The 24568-nt window shown below is 41.7% G+C and overlaps 1 protein-coding gene across 3 annotated transcripts; it reads left to right on the forward strand.

Annotated features, from left to right (window-relative positions):
* Nucleotides 1–696: 696 nt before the first annotated feature.
* On the forward strand, nucleotides 697–13713 carry Ets98B (DNA-binding protein Ets98B). 3 transcript variants are annotated; one of them, XM_017150396.3, is made up of 5 exons: nucleotides 697–1407; nucleotides 8364–9132; nucleotides 9400–9560; nucleotides 11234–11408; nucleotides 12053–13713. In XM_017150396.3, exons 1-5 carry the CDS (start codon nucleotides 1369–1371, stop codon nucleotides 12469–12471), a joined length of 1563 nt encoding a protein of 520 aa, XP_017005885.3. In that variant the 5' UTR covers nucleotides 697–1368; the 3' UTR covers nucleotides 12472–13713. The 3 variants fall into 3 exon arrangements, with proteins under 3 accessions (XP_017005885.3, XP_017005886.3, XP_017005887.3); XM_017150397.3 differs by lacking the exon at nucleotides 697–1407 and adding an exon at nucleotides 7589–7715; XM_017150398.3 differs by lacking the exon at nucleotides 697–1407 and adding an exon at nucleotides 7629–7798.
* The last annotated feature ends 10855 nt before the right edge of the window (nucleotides 13714–24568 follow it).

The following is a 24568-nucleotide window of genomic DNA, read 5'->3' on the forward strand; positions in this document are numbered from 1 at the left end:
TTTATTACAAAATACATATTAAACAAGTCCAATTTCCAGCGCGTTGACGGCATAAATTTAAATGGGATTGAAGCAAAATTAGCATTTAAATTAATTAGATCAATTTTAGCGAATTTATTGAGGTTGAAGGGCAATTTAAATGATGGGAATGAAAATGAAATTTGATTCTTGACAGTTGTAAGCGATTTATTTATAATTTTTTATTGCTTATGAGGGCTTAAAATATAATTACAAATAAATTTTCTCTGTTTCAGGAAAGTCATTGACTGCCAGGACTCTATACAAAAAAGTATAACATTGAAGTTGGTCTCCAGGCGGCGGCGCTGTTTTTATGAGACGTCAAACGAGAACTGTGAAATTGTCGTTGTCCAATGAAATATAAATGCCAAACGAAATTGTATTGCTCCTGTAGCGCCAGAACATTTCTGCTGGCGGCGTCTCCGCGTCTCTGCGTCTTGTGCAACTTATGCAGCGGAAGCGGAAATGATAATGCAGTTGACGTGCATCGACCAGGAACAATTTCCCATTTTTGTTCTTTTTTCTGTGGGCGTGGCTGCGGGCCATTCAATCACAGTTGTTGCAACTTGGCCCAGTTGACTGCTTGTCATTTTATGCGAGCCAATAAATTTCATCTGGCCATAACATACGAATATATGGGGAATATCTGGAAATTGATGGACTTTTGTTTGGCCTGGCTGAATGGCAAAGCTTCTTTTAGAGCTCCAGAGCCGAGCTTGCCAACCAGTTTGGCGGCTCAAAAGCTTCGCGCATGAGGTAAGCGGAGCGATCGCAGCTCAAGCCGCTCACAGAAACGAGCGTGAAGACTTGGCGAACGGTCGACAAGCGGACTGAACCGAGATCTATAAATATTCAAGTGCCAGAGAAAGATAGAGACAGCCAGAGAGACGGTGAAAGAGAGAGCAACAAGTTTGCCAGTGGAAATTTTAGTAACGAAATGCAGTGAATACCAGTGAATCCAGTGAATGCAACAAACTGGCTTCAAAAACCAAAATAAAACAAAAACAAAATCGAAAACTATTCCAGAAAAAAAAACAGACCATTATGAACACAAAGGCAACCGAGGCAGTGAAACAAAACAACTGAGTGAATCTAGTTAAACATTTCGAAAAGTCAAAAACCAAAACAGCAACAAGTGAAAGAGCCAGAAGGAGAGGGCCAGAGTCGCTGGGCCGCGAGTGCGAACGAGATAGCAACAGAGAGCAGAGCAGCCGAGACTTTCGCATCTGATTTTGCATGCCGAGAGATACAGCTACGCTAGAGGCAAAGCTACAGATACAGTAGCTACAAGATAGATCTACAGCCTGAGAAAAAATTAAAATATCTGGGAAATATTATAACTGCTCAGAAATGGAGTACGAGAAAATGCTGTACATGCCAGCGAGTGAGGTAAGTCCACATAATGTATCTCTATCTACAAAACATAGCTGTAGATGTATCTCTCAGATGTTGATGTGTGGCTGTAGTGCGCTACATAGCTGCGATAGTTGATAACCTCTGCGCCCCGCCATTATCATTATCGGCCAGTAAAGTCGCGGAATCGGAATCAGTATCTATATCTGTCGCCTCGGTCACATTATGCGCAGTTTTTGCGGCACGGCACGAAAGCTGTTGCTGCTGCCGTTTTTTAATTAGCTTGAAGCCCCTAGCAGAGCAGAGTATCTCGTGTAGGCGGCAAAAGTATCTTTCAGTTCGCCATTCGCATTTCGCACATCTTGCACTTGGCATCTCGCTACTGCGACTGCGACTGCGAATGCGTGTCACTGGGTGAGAGTAGAGTTTGTCTTATGGCATTTCGCTTTAATTACAATAACAGCAATAGCAATGGCAGTAGCAACTTTCAAAAGATGCTTTCATTTTGCAAGAAGTGATTCTAAATGATTGTCAACTATGGCATGACAACAACAACAGCCGAGTAAGAGCTGCCATGTCGGCTTCGGCCTGAACTGGCATTTCACTCGGAAAGTGCATTCCAATCCAGCAGCTAGCAGATACTTTTTGTTGGACCTACTTAAGCCCCATTGGCGACGACGTACGCAACTCTTTGACGTTTGTCGATGCTGCATTGCAATAAAAGAAAATCAAGAAAATACAGCTAAATCAGAAAATCAGAAAATACAGAAGAAAAAAACTTGTATTTACCATTTTTGATTGATTTGATGGAAATGTGTCTCCGCGCTTTTCCAATCGCTGACACAGAAGCAGCTCGGAACAGCGCTTAGAAATGCACTGCAAGATTGCAAGATTGTGAAGTCTGTTGGTCTACAAGACTGCCAGCGGCAGCCACACTCATCTCTCATTATATTTATGGACATAATAAAATAAATACTACTGCCAACAATTATAAATGCAAGCCGCTTTCGCAGCTCAGCCACACTAAGCCAAGTCGAGACGACTCCGACAAGACGAGTTGAGTTGAGGAAAACTCGACATGACATAAATACTTCAACTTGTCAGGTTTTCTTCTTTCCCTCTAGGTGAATCCATCGAGAGTGGCATTTCTAAGTTCGTTCAGTCAGGGGCCCTAGCCCATTTCATTCTATCCTATCCTATGCTAGCCCATCCAATCGCAATCCCATCCAGAACGACTGGTTATCAATCAAACCGATTATACAATAATAATCACTTTTTGGGTGTGGCTCCCTTCTTGGCCATTATTGTGGCAAGTGCACTCAACGAAATTGCTTTTTTCGGCTTGTAAGTTAAGTCTTTAAGAAGTTATTCTTTAGAAGAGTAAAATGGAAAGAAGGAAAACAAAAGAACTAAAGCATTTTCATATGTTGCTTTTTATAGTCTAACTTCGAAATATATGTTAATTATAATCTAAAAGTTTAAAAGAATTCCTATGTTTTTATTCTAAAGATTAAAGTTAAAAGTTTGGGAACCCATTTATCATTTTTTTTCGAAATATTGGATTTTTTGTAATACTAAAATATTAAAACGCACATATACCAATACTATATTTGAGACAACAATTTTAAAGATTCAATGAATTATATGATCTTTTGTTAATGTTGCTAAAAGCTACATTATTTATTAGTTTTCAGAATATTTTCTTATCTTCAGAAAGGTTTTTAAAAATAAAATAGGTTTAAAAAGGTTTTAAAGATAAACAAAATTATCAATTTAAATTTATGTAAAAATTCCTCATTTCTCTCAGTGCATTGCTAAAATATTGCCACGGCAGCCTGTGGTTGCGGGTCTTGTCTTGCGGCTTCAGACTTCAGCATTGAATCTCGCCTGGCTTTTATGCAAATTGAAATGAGTTGGCTTCGCAACGTCTTTTATACGGAATAATTGTCAGTGCGTGCAGTGCATAATGAGCGCAGAAGGGATTGGATTGGATTTGCAGGGTTCAGTGCCTAGACACAAGCGCATTCCTTATCGAGGGTGTGGGTGTGGGATGGGCCTGAGTAGGGATATGGGAATGGGTATGGGTGTGGGTCGAAAGTGCCATTCCCATGAAGAGTGTGGCTGGGTTGTCCATCAGGAAAGTGTCCAAATAGTTATCAGCCGGGTTAATGTGCGGCATACTGAGGAGCGGAGATCTTGAGAACTCCTCAATCGAAGTTGGAGCTTTAATTAATTTGGTTAGTTAGTCGGTGGCTTTTCCAAGCCGGAACATTCTGAGGCCCAGATCCCAGACCATTTAGAATATTAAGCAGGCTGCAAAGAATGCAGCATAATTGAAATGTTGCACCCATTCGAGATATTTATTAACCTTGCTGCCAGCCATTTATCTAGCCTGAAATGTCGGCAATTAAATGCAATGCAAATAGCGAAGAACTGCACACTGTTGCCCCGTCACGAAGTGGCTAAAAGCAACACAAAACTGCGAAAAAGCCAGAGATATAAAGAAACAGAGATACAATGATACAGCCATGAGATACTGGCAAACTGAAATACAGAATAATGAGTGAAACAAACAGAAGGCAAACAGACGAAGGGGAGGCGATGTAAAAATAAGCAGAAATAAGTCTTGTCTCTTTGACAGCTTAACCCACGCATCCGAGAGCTGGTAGATTGTACGTGGATACCGCCGGGGGATTTGCCAGAGTATCTCTATCTTTGTATGTGCGCTTATGCTGTTGACAGCGCACTTCAACATGGCCGTAGCCCCCTTACACCCATGCCATATGCTATAAGGTATATGGTATATCCAATCCCTAAGCGCGCGAATAAAGCGAACATTCATTAAACAAACAATTTGCGACTGCGCATCGGGTTGAGAGAAGGGAAGGGGTAAAGAAGGGGTTAAGAAGGGGTGAGAAGGGGTAAAGCAGGGGTAAGGGAAGGGGTCAGTCTCGCTTGGCTTTTGCCAGCTCCATTGCCATAATGCGATTAGAACAGATTACCTGACAATTGTCGCCAGTTCTCAGAGGCAACTAGTTGAACACCTGAGGTTAAGACCGTGGCGGCATTAGCATAGTTTGTTTATTTAGTCCAAAGATACATATAAATTAATTTAAATATCACCTGGCCATAACTCACCTGGCATGTCAGCACTCAAGGCCGCCAAAGCTGCAGTTGCAACTGTTTATTCACGGGCCACATTAAGAACATATATCGTATTTATAAGTCTGCCTACCCTTCACTCCAACCTTTTGTCTGATTCTGATTCTGATTCCGATTCTGGGGCCAACCAAGGTCTCCTTTGTCTATGGGCCTGGGCGCGCCCCGTGTAAGATCTGGTTAAATGGATTTATTTTATATTTTATATAGATCGGTCGTGAGTTCGCCTTAGGCGTTGGCCAGCCAGGCAGTCAGTCAGTCCATGTCCATTCGTTCCATTTGTTTATTATATGGGTATGTGGCTGGTCTATCTGATCGCAGCTTTTAATAATGCTTTTGTCGTTTTTGTCTTAAAACGTAAACTTGATTTTATTATTAGGCGAAGCCACAAGCACAAGCACAATATAAATATCCCACATTCTTGACAGCGGCTTCGACTTGTTCTAATGAATTTGATTTTGTTTGAGTTGGCTTTTGCCAGCCACAAAAATCATAAAACTTGTTTTCTTCTCTTTTTGCTTTTTTGTGGCCTCGGCTGAAGTAAAGATATGTATATTTTCAATTTATTACCTACCGAAAAAAGAGAGAGAGAGTGAGAGCTCAAATCAAATATTATTGTTGCTAATTCGGGTAAGGGTTTTTCAATTTGCTGGCTCTAAAAGGGAAATCAAAAATCAAAAATCTGCCACTGCCTTTGACAGCGCCGCAAAATGTTTGCTTTTAACTTGGCCTATTCGTCTTCATATCTGATTTCCACATGGCTCTCAGCTCTGATTTTATTTCACTTTATTTCACTTGATTTTATTTTATTTGGCTTGGCTTTGGCTTATTTTGTTTTGTCTTCTTTTTTTTTGTTTGGCCATTCGGCTTTGTCTTTTGTTTTTGGTTGGAAAATGAATTTTTATCAGCCTGCTGGAATTTTAATAAATTCGGCATATTCGATTTATTTGCTCGTCGAACGCCGTCCGTTTGAAATGAGTCAGCTTTGAAGTTATGGCATTTCGGCTGCTGCCGCTCGAAAATGCTATAATTTAATTGGAATTGAATTCCTTTGCCTGTCAGTCGACCAACTAACAACGGATCGGATCTGAATATCAAATGTCCGATTGTGCAGCATTAGTCATTCCTTGATAAGAGCTTTCCATCGAATCGAGTGTGTTGCTGGGTACTAATGTATCCTGTTTACAGGTGAAAAACCCAGAGAACCTATCATGTTTCCCTTTCACGCAGCACCCACACTCCACCATATCATATATATTTTTTGTGCCTTTTGTAAAGTATTTTAAAAATAGAATTGCCGGCTAAATGTGTCTATAATGGCGCTGTGGTTTTTCTAAAAATATATACAATCCACACCTGACAGCCACTTGTTAAGAGTCGGGCCGAATCGAATCAAGCCCAAATCCTAATTGCTGCCGGGCTCATTGTATTCATGTCCCGCCTTTGACACCAACCGCTTGGCTTGGTGATCGATAACAAGCCGAAAAACCAAACGAAATTACCAACTTTATGACGTCGATGGGTGCGGGTGCCCAGTATTCTTCGATTTCACATACTCCCAGCATATTCTTGCCCCGAAACAAAAGCGTTTATTGACAGCCGCCCCATGTCGGACACGCCAATGAAATATTACCGGCCGAAAGTCGAAAGCCAAAAGCGTTTGGCACCACAAAAACGCCTTTTGTTGGCCACTGGGAACTGGGAACTCCGATTCTGTCAGAATTGCCGAACTGAGCTGAGCTTGTTTTGTAGAACGAGATTTAATTAAAATTTACGAGTACAGCACATGATTCAGATCGCCGTGATCTCTGTTGTTGTTTCTCAGCCCCGAAGCAGCAGGAAATCCATGGAATGGAATAACCCGAGTGATCTAATTCCCTCAGCTGCGAGCTGCGAGGATGTGGGCTTGTCTGAGTCTAAGGGTAGGCGAATATGATATGGCGAATAAATCAAAGTCAGAGAGTGAGAGAAATGCAAATTCTGTCCCCTTAGAATGTTCATATTTATTAGCATTATTTTGCATTAAGTGTTTCCCTTAATATTTAGTTAAAAACCTTTTTTTCGTTGGACAATTTATGAGGGTTGATGGTCAAGAGAAGGCCATAAAATTTAATGTGAGGCTAGTTTTTATTTTCAATCAATTTTTAGAAAATCTCTCTCCGTGGCAGAGTGTAATAACTAGTTGACATTTTTTTTGTACAGCCTGTCTGGCCCTTAATGGTCCATAAATGGCCCCATAGCAGCTCAATTTATTATGCAGTTTTTGCCCAGAAATCACAATTTTTTTTATGGCCTTTCGACTGAGTCATTGGCTGCAGCTGCTGATTCATGTATCCTAGGTTTTCCTTGGTACTTTTGGATTTTGACTCGGGATTCGGGTGAAGTACCTACACTGCTCTAATAATATGCAGATTACGCAAGGTAATCACCGAGTGCTGAGGCGAAATCGAAATGTTTGCGCTTGCAATTAGCGGGCAGGCGAGAAAAGCGAACTGAAATCACTCATACGCCCCGTTGTCGAGCAATTAAAACAACAGAAATTGTAATAACATCGTGACTAGTTAGAATTATGGCGTCGTCGCGAGCAGGCAATATAATATTGTAAGGCCCACAACCCCCCGAGATATCTGAGATACCATGAAAGTACCATGTAGTCGGAAAATCCAGTATGAGCTGTTTTATTAATAATAAGCGCACAGCTCACTATATTCCCTCGCCATTGCTGCATTGAGTTGCTTAATGAAAAACCAGTTTGTCGGAGGTAAAAATTGGTAGCCTTCTTTTATGACGCTGCTGTGCAAATAAATACAAAAAAAAGGTAAGCAGAAAAATCAGAAAAATAAATAAAATGCTTGCCTAGAGAGACGAGGGATTGTGAGAGAACGCTTTGATTTCGATCTAGTCATTGTTTGGCCGCTCGTAAACAGCACACACACCCCTCATCCTCATCCTAGGGGGCTCTGGGTTTTTTTCCTGCTCGCAGCTGGCTGCCTTCTGTGGCGTCACAAGTCGCAAATCGAAAATCGCAACTTGATAAATGAGAAAATCAATGCCACTCCGAGCTTAGTACGCCTCTTGCTCTTGTCTCGTCGGCTTCGATTGCGATTGCCAATCCGATTTCGATTCTTATTCTGATTCTGATTCCGATTCCGCAGAACCACCATCATCATCGGTGGATAACTAAGGTTAAGCTCAGTCCAGTCCCCCAAAAACTCAACTCAACTCAATCAGAACCGAATCAGTTCCGAAAATTTCCATACTCTGTCAGGTAGGTGGCGATGGATGGCGAGTACGAATTAGAAAGGCGGCCGCACATACGCAAATTCCAAACTGGAAGCGGGGAGAAATAAAACTAATTAACTTTCATGGGCGTGATAATTAAGACAGGTGGCCGCGATTTGGCATCTCAGATTGCCGGATAATTAGTGGGGCCGCGGCAAGATGGCGCCACCCAGTGTTTTGATTTTCAATTAGCAGCCTAGCCTTCTTTTTTGGGGCTTTAGTAACTCCCTGTTCTTGTATGGGCACTGCGAGAAATAGGGGTACTTTTTAAAAGATTTTATATTTCATACAAAATTTTAAAGACCTTTATGTTTTTTTTTCTGAAGAGTGAAAAAAGCATTATTAACTACGAGTTTATGAAATTAAATTTTAAAAATTACAGATATATTTTTTTCAGTTAGAAACTTAGTTAGTTACCTATTTTGTACACCAAAAATAAATATTAAAGAAAATGTTCTAATGGAAAATTAGTAAATCAATCTAGAAAACTATTAAATAGGTTTTCTCCCGGTGTACTTATCTTCTGTACCACTTTCTTTCTACCTCCGCAGATGCCGCACAGTCCGCAGCTGAAGCCACACCAGTTCCAGGCCCAGACGCCGCCGGATCAGTACTCAGCCTATGCGGACAACTTTGACCTGTCGCTGCTGCCGCAGGAGTCATCAGCCCCCGCCCCCATTCCCACCACCGTCTTCCAGTACAACGCCCCCCAGATCAAGATCGAGTGCGCCTGGGAGAGTCAGCCGCTGCAGCAGCAGCAACCCACGGCTCCGTATACCATCCCCTCCAGCCACCAGCTGATCCCGCCGCCCGCCTACCCCCACAGTGCCTACCCCTCGCCGCAGTCCAGTCCGCTGCAGTCGGAGTTCGCGGCCTACGGATTTGGGAGATACGGAGGCAGCTACGATAGCCTAAACAGCCCTTCGCCCTCCCTGGAGGCGGTGAGCATCAAGCAGGAGCTGCATATTCTGCCACCCTCGCCACCGGAATCCAACTGCGAAACACCCTCGCCGCGCTCCTCCTGCGGCGAGAGCATCAAGGCGGAGCCCCTGGATGCGGACATCGAGAGCCTCATCGACCTGAACTCCCTGCTGCAGCAGCAGAATCTCCAGGACACCAAGCCGGATCATCAGCTGCTGAGGGAGTGCCTCGAGGACACCAGCTTCCAGAAGCGACACAACCTGAAGCCACTGGCTCTGGAATCCTTCATCGGTGGCTTGGCCGAGGTGCGCGGTGATTTCGAGCCCGTCATTTCGCTGGCTCTGGAGCATGCCAAACGAGAGGCGGACGCCATTTGCGCGGAGCTGCAGATATCGCAGGGTGAGTTGGGGAATAGGGATGTATACCGATACAAAAATATCGATTTATAGAAAAAACCCTGATATCGTATCGAAAAAATCGATTTATTGTCGAAAATATCGTAAAGTTTAAGTATAATCAGTGAAGAAAGTGTTTAAATTATTTGTTTTCCATATTATCGATTTAGATTTATCGCAAATATCGGATAAAACATCGATACATTATCAATATATCTGTATATTTTATTATTCTATTATAATTTATTTTAATTTCAACTTTAATCTGTAGATCCCAATGGCTGGTCGCCCGCCCAAGTACACGCATGGCTACGATCCACCTTGGCCCAATTCCGATTGCCACCGGTGGCCGATTTGGAGCTGCACTTCTGCGAAGATGGGGCCGCTCTGACATTACTCAGCGAGGAGGAATTCGTGCGCCGACTACCAGAGGTGAGTTCAACCGTCCAAAAAGGTGTTAAAGAAATCTCTAGGGGTTTCCATTTCACTTGGCCTGCAGAAGTCTTGAAATTCCATCTAAAGTCGTTTTATTGCTTCCACTCGTGGCTTGGGTACAGTTACCCATTCAGATAGAAATAATTGGGGATCCGAATGAATATATTTTTAGCTGAGATATACTGTGTGAACTGGTTTGATTTAATGGGAGCTACTAGATACATCAAATATTATAATGCATTTTATTAACGAAATGTACATTAGAGAGTTTCGGAGATCTAATCATTAGCAACGGGTTTGAAATTATCGAGTTGACGAAATACGTAAATGCAAATTTTTAGGTTGCTAATTTAATAATAAAATTTATTTTATTTCGTCATATTTTGAAAAAAGATGACACATAAAATGGGTTCTGTTTGAAATTATGTTGAGTCCGAAATTCCGCGAAAAAGAAAAAATCACTTGTAAAAAATTTCAATGACACCTAGAAATTACGTATGGAATTAGGTGGAAATATATGTATTTATGAACCATAAGAAGTGTGACTCAAAGACGTTAGTTTTTTTTTTGTATGACTTAACTGGGCGAGTGCCAAAATAGTTGGGCATATTACAAAATCGATCAGCACAAAGCAACGGGCCAATAGCCCATGGCACATAAAACAATAACACAATGCAAAATGCCAATAGCAAAGAGCCAATATTCGAAGAGGCCCAATCAATGCGATTGAATTGAAATTCGCGTACGGGCCGAAATCGAATGGAAAACAACAAAGAAACGAAACGAAAACTAAAACGAAACAAGTTTCGTAACTGGCGTGTTGACGTCATGGCTGGCAGCCAGAGCGGCTTACAGGCCCATTCGGAATCAGAAATCAGAAAGCAAAACGCAAAATACAAAATACAAAACTTAAAACTGAAAAAAAAGCAAAGCTCAGAGCTTGGAAACCTGTTGCCAGCAATTAGGCATCTAAAACTACTCCACATCCCAAGTTCCATACCCGAACCCATACCCATTCCCATTTCATCTCTGTCTACATATCCATCCAAACATGTGCTCTCCGTCGAGAGTTTTGCCAAAAATATATCAATGATTACATTCGCCTAGGCTCGTTAGAGGTGCCTTTTCGCTACCGAATGAGAGTGGAGAGTGCAGTTCGAAAACAAAAGACTTAGGCAACGAACGTGAATACGAACGAAATCGGAGACCAAAGAAACAAAAATTAGTAACCGTGGTCATGGCTGTAAAGGTGAAAGAATGTGTGAAGGTTGTTTGGTGAAACTGCAGCACTTGGACGACGGATGATTACGAGCAGCTCGGATGACTGTGAGGGGGGATGGAGCTTAAGAGGGGGTCTTTAAGAGGGGGAGGAGCGGGACTGGCAGCACTCGAACTGAGCCAACGACCAGCAACGACATTGCAAGGTGAAAGTAAGTCGTCGCCGTTGTCTCTGGTTGTTGTTGCTACTACTACCACTACCACCTCTACTACCAGTAACTCTGTAGCTTTTGGACCACTGAGACTGCACATAATTTATGCACTTGGTTAGCCTAAGAATTTCCAATTGATATGCCGTCCAGATTGCAATCTCTGGCCAAGGATTAAGGCTCTCTGTTCCCATTCGAAATGTCTCACTTTCGGCTTTCTTTCTTTTCTGCCTTATTTTACAGAGCGGGAGCACGCTGCACGCCCAGTTGGAGATTTGGAAGATGGCCTACGCCGACCAGCCCCATCAAAATCAGCTGGATCAGCCCCATTCGCATTCGCAGTCTGCTGCCGCCGATCTCTGGCCAGCCAGCTATGCGATGCCCAATTTGGACCTCGACTACAACGAGGACAGCGAAGGTGAGTTGGATGATGGCTAGGAAAGCGAAGGTGATTTGCATAGGTTTTTGTTCTAAAAATGTACCGATAAGAACTCCTTTTCTTTTCCGATCTTACATTTTTATTCTTTCTGTTGATTAGCATTTAAAAATTAAAAAATATTTGAATTTTCTTTTTTTATTTAATATTAACTGTTAGGTTCTTGATGTTTAGCTGTATAAATGCAATTTGACTCTGAAATAATAATTTTGTATAATGAAGGTAGATATTTTTGAAAGGATAAGGCGATAAATAAACAAATGGGTTGTAAAATGTATATATAAATGAGGTTAGTAGCACAGAAATTAGAATTTTCCTAGAAAAACAAATACTTAAGTTTAAATTCTACCATTCGATTTTATTATTTGTAATCTTGTAAATATTTACAAGATTCCAAATTTATAATATTTAATAGACTTTTAGTGAGTTTTCTGAAAATAAAGGTATATATTTATTTATTTGAAGTGTTTGCATTTAAAAATATTTAGAAGATTTTATATTTATTATTCTAAATAATTTTTATTGGTTTCCTAAGAATACATTTTTTGTTCATAAAAAAACCTTTTAAAACAAATTTGAAATTTTAAGCATTTATTAACCAAACTTTTCTTCCCATTTTTTAATAGATGACGACGACATGGACGCAGATGCAGTGGTAGTTACACCTCTGACCAGCAGCTCCACTTCGCCGCCCGCCACAGCCACGCCCTCGAACGGCGGTACAGCCACGGCAAAACGCCCGAATGGAGGGAGGACTGGAGGAGGTGGCTCCCACATCCACCTGTGGCAGTTCCTTAAGGAGCTGCTAGCCAATCCCCAAGTAAACGGCACGGCCATCCGGTGGATCGATCGCAGCAAGGGCATCTTCAAGATCGAGGACTCGGTGCGGGTGGCCAAGTTGTGGGGTCGTCGCAAGAACCGGCCAGCGATGAACTACGACAAGCTATCTAGATCCATCAGGCAGTACTACAAGAAGGGCATCATGAAGAAGACAGAGCGGTCGCAGCGGCTGGTCTATCAGTTCTGCCATCCCTACAGGCAGTAATGGAGGATATCGCAAATCGAATATAATTTATTGCTAGTTGTAAGTGGTGAACAGCCGACCAACCGACCCACCTGATCCGCTGACTATGCTCGACTAGCCTTGTGGGCCTAGCGAGTCTTAGTTTCAGTCCTTTTGTATATAGATCACCCACAATCTTGTTAGGCACGAAGGTAAGTTCGTGCATCGATTAAGTTTGGCTCTAGATTTTAGGCTAAAACCCCTGACCTTCGGCGAAGGTAAGTTCGTCGGGGCAAAGGGTTTTAAGTGACCCCCCCAAAAGTTTCACCAATCGTAGATCAGCAGCTGCGCATGTTTGACTTACCGGCGACATCTTTATTCAACTGCTGTCAGTCCGTGCGAAGGATAATTGCTCTCGAGGACGAGGTCCTGTGGCTGGGAGAGATACAACCTCTGGAGCTGTGGACCGCAATTAGTAGTCCGAGGCGAAAGTTGGCCAGAAAAGGTCGCAGTTTCCAGAGGATTTCCTCCTTTAAAATCAGTTGCAAGGACTCTTCCTGCGTGAGTATCCTTCGCTGGCAGCATGAAGGTGTCGAGGTAATTTTAGGAACCATATATCTATGATATATCAAAAGTAAGTTCTATGAACAACTTAATAAGCGAACAAATGTTAAATAGTAGTTAGTAAGACGCCTCGATTAGCCATAGATTTTCCTTGAAAGTTTTTTCTCTTTCCCCGTTAAAAACCTTTCGACTTTGTCCGATTATTATCTACTTTAACTACCATATCATAACGATATTAATTATTTATTCTTTACCGGGTGGCGGTTCAATTTAGACATATTTCGTTTCACTTTGTTTCGATTATTATACGCAATTAGCATAATTCGTGCATAATTTTCGTCTAGTTTTCGTTTTATGTGACGGGTAGCGAGTTTAAGTTAATTTTAATATTTATTCGCTGGCCTAGCCGAGCGGTGAAATTATGGAAAGTCAATTATATTCGCGCTGCTATTTGCATTAGCATTAATGCATTTTTGCAGGCGCCTTAATTGAATTATGCAACGGCCAATTGGCTGCTTGGCTTATTTTGTTAACCAAATGGAACAGTTACCGCTTATGAAAATATTTATACGCATATTCCACACCTAATTAGGACATCGCAACTAGATTTATGCACTTTTACGACACACCAATTATTTATTTATTTATTCAACTAACATATTGTCATGCTACACTATCCGATAAAAAATAAAGATAAAATAAAATCACAGCAAAAAAAGAGGAGAGAAGAGAAAAAAACAATTGGCAATTACGGGTATATTTACACAAAATCAGTGCGGGGAATCGAATGGCAACTGAAACTGAAATTGAAACCGAAAACCTGTGATATGTATTTTTTTGCAACTATAGTTGGTAATCGGAGGAGCTGCTCTTGTGCAGCCAGCAAAACATTTTAGATTGCCCTGTCAGTCGGTTGCTGCAGTCGCGTGTGACCGATGCGATTTTCAATCAGCCCCCGGGAAAAATCATCAATATTTCCGGAGGGGAATATCTACTATTTTTCCCCATTCAAATGCATGCCAAATCGGTATACGGATTATTCTAGACCCCTATATTAAGTCGGCTGCCTCGGCTGGGATTAATTTAATGCGCCCGAATGAGTTTATCGTCTTTGTTGTCCCACGACCATCGCAGTGCCATCTCTTCCTCTCCTTCCCTCCCTGTTCATTTAAATACTAAATCGCATTAAATGCCATCAAGTGGAAAATTCCCAAAAGCAATAAATTCATTCCTTCCAGCCGCCGAGGCTGCCGCTCTCACTTTTTGGGCGAAAGGCATCGCGCTCTCGACAATATTTGCATTATCCAGGAGACGACGACGAAGGGACGAAGCTGTTTATCCTGAGTCGTCAGCCTTGGCTTTCTCTTTGTCTTCTGGTCTTTGGGTTTTGGGCCTGCTTCTGCTTCTGTTCCTGGTCCTCCTCATATTTCTGCCTCCTATTCCATCCCATCGACGGGGAAAACTACAAAGACAAATATTTAATTGAATTAGTGCAGCAAGCGTTAAGCTGACGCAGACATTGTGCAAGGCCACGCCCACTCCCATTCCCATTTCCAGACTTAAATTTGAATTTCGTTTCTGGTTTGATTCATCAACAGGTTCGTTACCGCTCGAAGGCTTAGAATATGCCGCCTTCCTTCTTTCCTTAAACGAAAACGTTATCCTTCCTTCCTTCCTCTATTCAGCAGGCTGCTCACTTGGCCAAAACCATTCTTATGTTAATTTGTCAACTCCAGAAGGCAGAAAGAAGGCCTTAAAGAACCAGCCAGCCTCCTACATATTTTGATAATTACGCTTTGGCTGTCAATTGACCCAAAACCCCCATCCCAAACCAGTTAGTTAGCCCTTTTTTAAGTCTCGGTCCTTTTGAGCCTGTCAATTTGCCGTTTAAAAATAGCCACCAGCCATCAAGGGCCACCATAACCCACCCCTGGACAAAACCCCTTCCAAACCCCTTCCCGTAAACGGAGACATTTTGCGCGCATTGTTGAGCCTTCCTTCCTTTCACCTTTAATTAGCATAATTGGCGACATTGAAGCGAGCCATCAAAGCATTATGAATGTGCTCAAAAGCCAAGCCGCAGTGGCACACAAATATTCGCTGCTAATTAAATGTTGGGCCTAATCAATTAAGAACTCAGACCCAACGAAGGGAAAAATATATACAAAATATATAAAAAATATCCGAGCAGATGAGCAACCAAAAGCGAGGAAGGAAATGCCCAGGTTAAGGTTTAAATTTTACATTAGACTAATTCAGGACGTAAATTGCCGAGTGTCTGGGCTGCATACCAAAGTCCGAAAGTCCGAGAGCCTCGTTCTCCTTCTCATTCTCCTCCTAAGGTAAGTGAAAATTCAATTTAAATTGATGTCGACTGGTGAGGGTGTAGCAGTGTATATGCCATTTCAGTTAAGTACCCTGGCCACATACACATGGCCTGGCCACAACGTAAAATGGCTAACAAGTGGCCGGGCATTTGGGTCCTGTGGCCACACGGCTCACGGCCCATGACTGCGAAATCAGCGCCCGGCAGCCGCCAAAACAGCAACATTTTTAAAAATTCATAAAAGGACCGTAGTCAGCGGAGGGCAGCAGACACCTTTGGTTGTGGGTTTCTGTGTATTCCGGTTCCGGAACCGGGCACCTTCATTTTTCAAGTGTGTTTCAATTTTTGCACTTGCTACCCAGCCAGCCACCTTTGAGGTAACCGCCTGTCGATGGTAATGAAATTACAATTTTTATAGGCCAGGCCATGAAAAATAAATGAGACTTAAGCACATTGCCGGGCACTGACTAAACTGTTTGCCCGGAAAGGTGGGCTTCATACTCGTGGGCCATTCAACAAGTCCCAATCCTTAGAGAAGGCCTACGCACGGACATAAATATCCTGGATCTGATCAAACGAAAACTAAAGTTGAAACCTTTTCTCGACAGGGGTTTTTGGGGTATATTAAGCTGAGATAGCCGGTCTACTGTACTGGTCCATAGCCACTCAGCCTTGGTTGAATTTCAATTAACTTAAAAAAGTTTTCAGTTTCTGCTTTAGGGGAGCGGGGGGAGGAAAACCGTTTTCCTTGGTCCCTTTTAACAATTTCCCTTTTCCACTCAAGCGAAATTTATGCTGCGAGCAAATCGTTGCCTACTTTCAGGCGCAGCGGGCGGAGAATCGAGAACTGCGGCCGCATTTAGTTTAGTTAAGTGCATTTGATTTGGCATCTGAAATGCCCGTGGGGCGGGTTAACAGGCAACAGCGAACAGCTAACAGCATGGAATTGCAATTTATTGAATTATCCAGGCAGACCAGATACACAAAAAGAAATTCATATCATTTTGAAAGAAATAAAAAAAATGCTAAATGTCAAAATAGGTGTTTAAAAGTATGCAACAATACATTTTGAATCCAAAAGTGATTTGAAATCATGCAGCAAGTCGACTATCCATTATTCTTTGGATACTTATAGACATCTATTTATTTTACATTATTTGCTAAAAAAAAAGAAATCAAACATTTTGAATTTAAAATTTATAAAATATCTTATTGACATGAAGTAAGGTAGAATTTACCTTAATCTCTTGTAAACATTTTTTCTCTGCTTGCCAGATATGCTATTCGAGGGACAATAATCGCATTATGCGGACAGGCCAGTTCATTACGCACACACACAGTCTACTCATATTTGGACATTGGTCAAATTCAAATTCAAATGGGCCAATGACCTCGATTTTGGGCACAACAAATTCCTTTCACGGTCCCGGTCACGTCGCATTGTTGGTCGTTTTTAATTAGTTGTGTAGCTGTCGCCCGTGCAGCTGCGAATCGAAGTGGCCCGGCATTTAATTTAATCACGCGCTATATGCTGGATGCTGACTGCTATATGCTGTGTATGTCAAATATTTGAGCAGCCAAGGATGGCTGTGTGGAAATTGCGTATGCGCCATGTGGGCCGTGCTGGGCAAAGGACTTTCAGAACTGAGAGCCGAGAACTCAGAAACTCAGAACTCAAACCCATTGTCTGACGACCTCGTGACTCCTGCGGGATCCTCGACAACTGCCGCCGGCTGGCAAATGTGTTGACGCATTTTACAATACACACTGGGACCAACATGGTGTGTGTGTGTGCGTCGTAATTATGAATTCCATAATCATTTCGTTAATATGCGCAGCACGCAGGATAAATTGCAAGGCAAGCCTCTCTGGAGTCGCAGGACTGCTGCTCATTTCATTCGCGCCGTTATCCTGCGGGGAATTAAAAATAATTTGGGTCGTTTTGGTGTTATGTAGGGGGAGAACCCTTGCTCCAGGACCTTCGTCCTTAACCGGCTGCCGTTTGTTGTTTGCCATTTGCCGTCGGCTGGCAGGTGTTTTTGCCTCGACTCCCCAGATTATGGCTTAATTTTTAGTAATTATATTAACATGATTAAATTTGTTTTGATTTCGTTAAGGTACCAAGGGAATGGGGGCGATCAAACAGAATTAACCGATATTGAAAATTCAGTTGACGCCTAATTAGCCAGCGTAATCCAATATTGGTATGTGAACGGCATTAGTTTAGCGGAATATTTGGCTTCCGCAGGGGCAATACCGGTACATATGTACATTTGTACACCACATACAATGCAAATGCACTGCCGAATCACCCGGGGAAATTATTTTAATAAACCAACGTCGCCGTTTCCTGCTGGCTTATGGGTTATGGGTTTGTAGAGCATATAGCTCTATGTTCCGATGTGCCAGCGTGCTTTGTTATTAATTAAAAACGCACACATGTGCTACTCATTAAGTGCGCACAATTTGCAAATTCATTTTTATTTTTATTGACTCGCCCGCATCGCGTTATTATGGCAAGTAGCTAACGGTTTGTTCTCGCCCATTAAGGAAAACGCCAGCGGCCAAGTGACGATGACAGGGGGTTTGTTTTTCATGGGGAGGGGGAATAAAAAATAAATCTGAAATAATGCAATTAAATTCGCACGTTCCACAGCCAAATCGCTGAGCACAAAGGCAACACGAACGAGGAGAATAAAAACGCCACCACACAGAAGCGAAATGTTTTATAACATGCATGATAATTATCATTAAATCAGTGAAAAGATGTTTTTAATTTTAAAAATTATACATTTTATATTAAGCTCAATTTTGAAAAATCTAAAGTATGAAAAATCGAATGTACTTTGTTCTTTTTATTAAATATTTAAGCAATTTGTTGCTATGTTTTGTACTAAATACTTTTTTTTAAGCAATTTGTTGCTATGCTTTGTACTAAATACTTTTTTTTGTTGAAATAAATTAGGATTAACTATTCTATATTATTCTAAGCTGTTCATTTAACTTATAACAAATGCTAACGATCCCCATCACTTTTGGGGAATTAAAAAAAATTCCAACCTGTTCTAGTATATACTAGGCTATATAGGTATATACCTAAACTTATTTAAACAGGCCCAAAATCACAAAATAAAAAAAAATAAATTAATATTTATATATTTTCATGTCAACCATTTTGTCCAGTCTATTTTAAAAACGGTCTTTTATGCACATGTTAAAAATTCTCAACGCACTGAAGGGTGCCTCATGCCAGTTCAACAAAGGCAAACGACAGGGCAATAAGGTAAATGCGCTGGGCGGCAAATGGCTGAAAGTGTATTAATTCCTTTAAAACGCAAGCTAGCGTGTCAAAGGACGGGCCAAAATGGGCGGTATGTCCTGCTGCCAAGTAGGTGCAAAGGCGACTTCATCGCCCACCGGCCAACTGGTTAGCCTCCTGCATGTGGGTGGTGTCAGCAGGTGGCCGTTTCCGTGACAACTACCTGCGATCCGCGAGAGTGAAATGCAGCTAAGGGGAAATTCGCAATATTTTCGAATTACCGGAAAAAGTATGCAGGACACAAAAAGAGCAGGAAAAGGGGAAAAGAATGAGCTGGGAATCGCTGCTGCCGGGTATCATAAGTTGGCTGAACTTTGGCGCAAGTCGATGACTTGTGCTCTGTAATTGCGAGCACTGGTCCTCGCAGGTCCTCTCCTTGCAGGACTTTTCAGCCAACAGCTTCTCGCAGTTGTCGTTGTCATATTGGCGCATTGCTTTGTGTGCTGCGCTTTGGTGCTTTTGCCTTTGAGGCACTCAGAAAAATGTTATTCTACAAAATATTAATACAAAATTAAAGGAAACGAGGATACTTTTAAAAGATGTATAAAAGTATGCAAAAAAAAAGGTTAAATTAAAAACCAATGAATTCATTACGGAGACATTTTACTGCATACTTTTAGACACATAAATAAGTGATAATGAATCTTTATATACCTCTTGTCATAATTTTTTTTAAAGCTGACAATGACCTATTTACTTTTTATCTTTTTTACTGCATACTTTTAGACACCTATATAATTGATTTAAAATTCCCAATAACTTCCATAAATTGTGATTAAACATACTTGTGTAAGATAGTTAATTAAACTTTAAGTACGTAAAATTACCCACATTTTCTTTTCTTGAATTCCTAACATTTTGGCTAGCATTATTCTAGGTGTAAGTTAAACTTTTGTTCCCATCGATCACTGCTATAGATCTGATTTCTTTCGGTGTGCATTGGCTGCCCCTGCTGCAGTTCGTTATAGCATACGCAACTCATAAATAACGCGAGGGGTCGCGAAGGGCGTCGTTTGGGGTTCTTTTCGGGGGTTCAGAAGGTTCGGGGGGTGCTGGTTCCACCCCAAGGCAAGCCAAGCCACGTACTTGCACTTTTGCCACTTTTCTACTTACTTGCCGGAGTACGCCAGTGTGTGTGTGTGTGTGTGCGAGTGTGTGTGGCACTTCAACTCTAATATAAAGTTTGCACTCGAAATGTGCTGCCAGCACTTTTTGGTATTACGCAAAGTTTTCGCAACCTCCCGCGGGGCAACTGCGTGAGAGGTGGGCCAATGGGATGTGGCCCGGATACAGGATACAGGAATAGGGAATATATACGTATATATATAGATATAGCTGGCTGATTCCTTCGGAGAGCGAAAAAAAATTAAATTGCTCGCAATTTGCACAGTTCAATGCGCTTTAGCTAAGAGAATTCTCGCACAGATTTTCATAACTTAGAGATGTGCAGTCAATGTCTTTGAAATTCCATGGAAAGTTGTGGCAGGCGACGGTTGTCATGTGTGTGTGTGGGTGTTATGTGGGTGGTTACTGGGTGAACACCTGTACTTTATACACCTGTGCAGAGTTGTAAACTAACGCAATGACAAACGCAATCACAATAAGAAATTTCACAGTTAGTTAAGTTTGTCTTGTTGGGGCTTTTGTTTCGTTTTGCCGCTGTTCTGGGGATTCTCACCTGTAAATTTATGCTTCCACATATATTTCGTGTGTGGGCGTTCCCCCACAAATATGCATAAATAAACCCCACAATTTACTCACCGCTCCTTGCAATTACAAAGCATTTTCGGCATCCTTCAAAGGCTGAGAAATTATCATTAAGACGAGCACGAACCTCCTCCTAAAAAGGCCAATAAATTGCGACTGATGCGAAAGTTAATAAAAAAGTTCAATAAAATCGAAAAGGGTGCTGATTTCGATGCCATGGGAACTGGAAAGGGACGAACGACCCTCATCATAGTTCATTAAATGCGTAAAGAAATAAAAAACCGAAATTCTCCAAAAAATATTCCAGCCTATACCCTCCCATCCAGGGAAAAAAGGGGCGTGGATCCACCCGCTCACCCACACACATAAAAACATTTATTTTGTCTGCTGTCTGTATTGCATTAAAGCAAAAGGAAGAGCGAAAAGCGGCATAAATAAATTTTGTTTTATGCGTCAATAATGATGAAGTTATTACGACTCTATTAGAAGGCAGCCGAACTTCCAGTCGAACATCCTCCCCTCCTCGAAATGGGTGCATTAAAAAAGTTTACAAAAGGGGGGTGTACACTCACCTCCAGAACCTTTGACTATATATATATACCCCATACATACTTGTGTATTAACCGCAACCTCGGCGCCTCCGTTCAGCGCCCTTTGTCCAACCCACTTAAGCGACGCCGAAACTTTTTTATTAAACCGTGCAGTCCGGCTAATAGATGAGGTCGGTGTGGGTTAAGGGATGAGTCGCGGGATTGGAATACCCGTGAGCAGGGTTTTCGGGTCTCCATATCCAAAATGGCCGCTCGGCTGCGCTTAATAAAATTTATGATTTCAACGCACGGCTTTGACAGTTCAAATTAAAATGGGTGCGGCCCTCGAGGAGGCTGGAAACCAGGTGGGGACATGGACATCGACCTCAGGAGGAGGTTGGGCCAGACCGGAGGCAACTTGATGGCCAAGAAAGTGGAAAGCCAAAAGTTAAATACAAAGTTGGGCGCACAAATTGATAATGCTGGGTGAGCCGGAGAGAGAATCACCACAACTCATCCCTGACCGTTTTCGGGGGGGCTACGATATAATATATATAATGCAAAAACTGACATGGCAGCCGCACAATATGAAAGATTATGGCATGCAGCGCAACCAGCGCGGAACGAACTGCGGAGAGGTCGATGTGGATTAAGGGAAGGGGACTTTCGCATCCGGAAACGGCCAAGACGAGGACGACTTGAGGCGGAAGCGCCGCTGCCATCAAATCATTTTGCAAGCGGAAAATGGCGCTTGACAACGTACTTCAGCCCCCGACGACGAGTCATTGTTGTTTGCCATCGGGGCATGGCCACCATTTGCGGCGCTTTATAAAAAATTGCAAACATTTCCACGCAAATCAGGGAAAAACTCCAAGCGAATAGTGGCGACTTTCAAATTACCTTGAAATTTGAACTAAGGAAATCGAGAAGGGATTTTTTAAACAATTTGGGAACTTGTTAAGTGACCTTTTCGGTCTTTAGAGGTATTAAATTTCAACTAAAATAAAGAAAGAAAATTTTACTTTTTTTTTAAATATATGAATAGATTTTTTAAATTTTATTTTGAAATTTTTAATCTACAGTACTTTGACTTTAGTAAATAAAACATTAAAATAGTAAGTTTTTGTATAAAATAAATAATATCTTAAACGAATTTCTTTGCCGAGCCTAGGCAGCGTAAAATAAAAATTCCCCGAAAATGTTTAAAATTCTTTCTTCGCAATGAGATAATTTTCCAGAATTCTTGGAGCCTGGCAAATAGTGGACATCAAATCGGAGACCAGTGGAAAACTCGGAAAATTGTTTGGCCGAGCTGGCTGGCCGGGGGAAGAACATAATCAGCAGGGACATGGACATCGACATGACTGGCTGTCCGCCATCAGCCATTCGCCACTGACCAACGGGCCACGTTTCGTTGCGCTTAGTTATTTTATAAAAATTTCTGGTCTTCATTCTTTTTGCCCGGTCCCTGGTCTCTCTCCTTGTTGGCTTCTCCATTCAGCACGTTCCTCTGTTTGACTTTCATAAACTTTTAACGACTTTTGCCTTTGCCGCCAAGGCTTACATGTGGCAGCAGAAGCAGCAGCGAGCGGAGCAAAAATTGTTGAGAAACTTTCCACTTATACCTATTTGTTTGTAAGTAATTTTGCCACTCCTCCAGTCGAAGTCAGGGCCATCATCCCGGCCATCTTGGCCAGAACATCAGCATCATTGGCCAGAAGCCGAACACGCTTCATTTGCCGCCTTGCTGCCGCTCGATTGATCGAGTTGAGGAGCTGCATCCGCCTCCTGCAACTTGCAACCTGCCTCCTGTCCGGTGCTAAATGCCGGGCTAATCTGCAGCTGTGACTCGAATCGAATTGGAGGCAATGCACAAGCCGGACGACAATTCCTTCCGAATATCCAAATTAAATCCGACACAGATACCGAGTGGCCAACACAAGAGGATGTGGAAGCTGGTGGAAAAGCCTCTGCGGCTGCACATTCATCATGTATTTATTTGCTTATCCCCTTCTCATGCAACCTGAAACATCCATAAGCAACGTATGTGTGTATTTGGGTCTTGTTTCTGTGGCAAGTAATATTAATTCAAGGTGGGTACACTTAAAAATATACCCTAGAATTAACAGTAAGTTTACAAAAATCTATTAAATGTAATAGCTGGGTTTTAATCGTAATTTAATTAAATCAATTTCCCAAATTTGAATGCCAATCGATTGGGAATTTAATTAGGAGTTTAACGAGGTATGACATTCATTATTCTTCCTCCTTACTTGTAATATGACATATAAAATTTTAAAAATTGTATTATTTTACTAAAATATTTTAGGAAGAAATATATGTAATTGGTACATCTTATAAATAATAATCGTCATTTTATAAGCTTTTAAAATATAATTTAAAATATAAATAAAAAATTGAAAATTATTGTAAAATATTCAGAGTGCAATTCGATTTTCCGTATGCTCCCCCGCATTCGTGCATTCGATCTGCTGCTAACCCAATGACCTCGATCCGAGTGAGTCAAACCGAAATGTGTGACACCACATGGAGCGAGGTCCTTGGTCCTGGGTCCGTTGCAATTAGTCAGTGCCGGCGGCACACTGCCCCCTCTCTCGGCTTCTTTCCGCTCCGCCGACCGTTGGCCAGTGGCCACAAATTAAATCATATAAATGCACAATTATTTAATGTCAGGGCGGAAGAATCGGGAACGCAACAATAAATTAACATTGTTGTCGTCCCCGGCCAACCGTCCAAGTAACAGTTTCATTGAAAATACGCGTAAAATAAATGTAAATTAAAATGCATAATTTATGTGTTTTTTGCAATTATTTACAAACCGACACATTAAAACGGCCAGCGGGAGAGAGAGATAATGCAGAGGGGGTTGGGGTGTTCTGGGTTTTGGGTGGGCCTTGGGTGGGTCCGTAGGCCACCAAAGGGGGCGGCATGAGTCAATTGCTCATTTGGTTTTGGCAGCACGCAGCTGCTGGCCGCAACAATGAAGTCCCAGCGGACCAATGAATGCGTAATGGCCACGCATGGGTGTGTGAATGTGCGTGGGTTTTAGCCCGGTCGCTAATTGTGCGTGTGAGTGTGTGTGTTTGGGCCAAAACCGCCTTATCGCATCGGATTCGGAATACGAATCCGCCGAGCGAGTGTCAGGTCTCAACTGAAAGTCGCTTATCGTGTGCGCAGCTGACCCCTTTGGCGCTTCGCTGCTGCTGATAATTATATAAATTAAATGGCTGTCGGGAATGGTACTGCTGACCCTTCTCGTATTACATGATTATACAGAGAAACAAAATTCTAGATGAAATAGGGTCAATTCTACCTTTTTTTATATCAATTAAGGATCAAGTTAATGTGATTAAATCATAAATTTGACATTGAAGGATCAAGTTGATATGACTAAATAATAAATTTGACATTAGGCATATCAACTTGATCCTTTATCTTTTTTTTTTTTTTTTTTTTTTTTTCAAGTCCCTTTACCTTTTGTTTATTTATTTATTTATTTATTATTATTATTATCCTAGCACAGCAAGTTTACACTTATATTTGTAGCACTAGTCACATTTCAGTTATTTAATAAAAATTATAAAAATACTATTATAAAATACCATAATCAAAAATAAGATTAGCAACCTATTTATATATATCAAAATGATATGACTAACTTGATCTTTAATA

The sequence above is a fragment of the Drosophila takahashii genome, chromosome 3R (assembly GCF_030179915.1).
Source record: "Drosophila takahashii strain IR98-3 E-12201 chromosome 3R, DtakHiC1v2, whole genome shotgun sequence".
In the NCBI taxonomy this organism is placed as follows: domain Eukaryota; kingdom Metazoa; phylum Arthropoda; class Insecta; order Diptera; family Drosophilidae; genus Drosophila; species Drosophila takahashii.

Bases quoted from the DNA above. Each gene is read 5' to 3' on its own strand.
- Ets98B (XM_017150396.3), top strand. From the start codon at position 1,369: ATGGAGTACGAGAAAATGCTGTACATGCCAGCGAGTGAG. The intron at 1,408-8,363 runs GTAAGTCCACAT...CTACCTCCGCAG, and splicing joins TGTACATGCCAGCGAGTGAG to ATGCCGCACAGTCCGCAGCT. The intron at 9,133-9,399 runs GTGAGTTGGGGA...TTTAATCTGTAG, and splicing joins GGAGCTGCAGATATCGCAGG to ATCCCAATGGCTGGTCGCCC.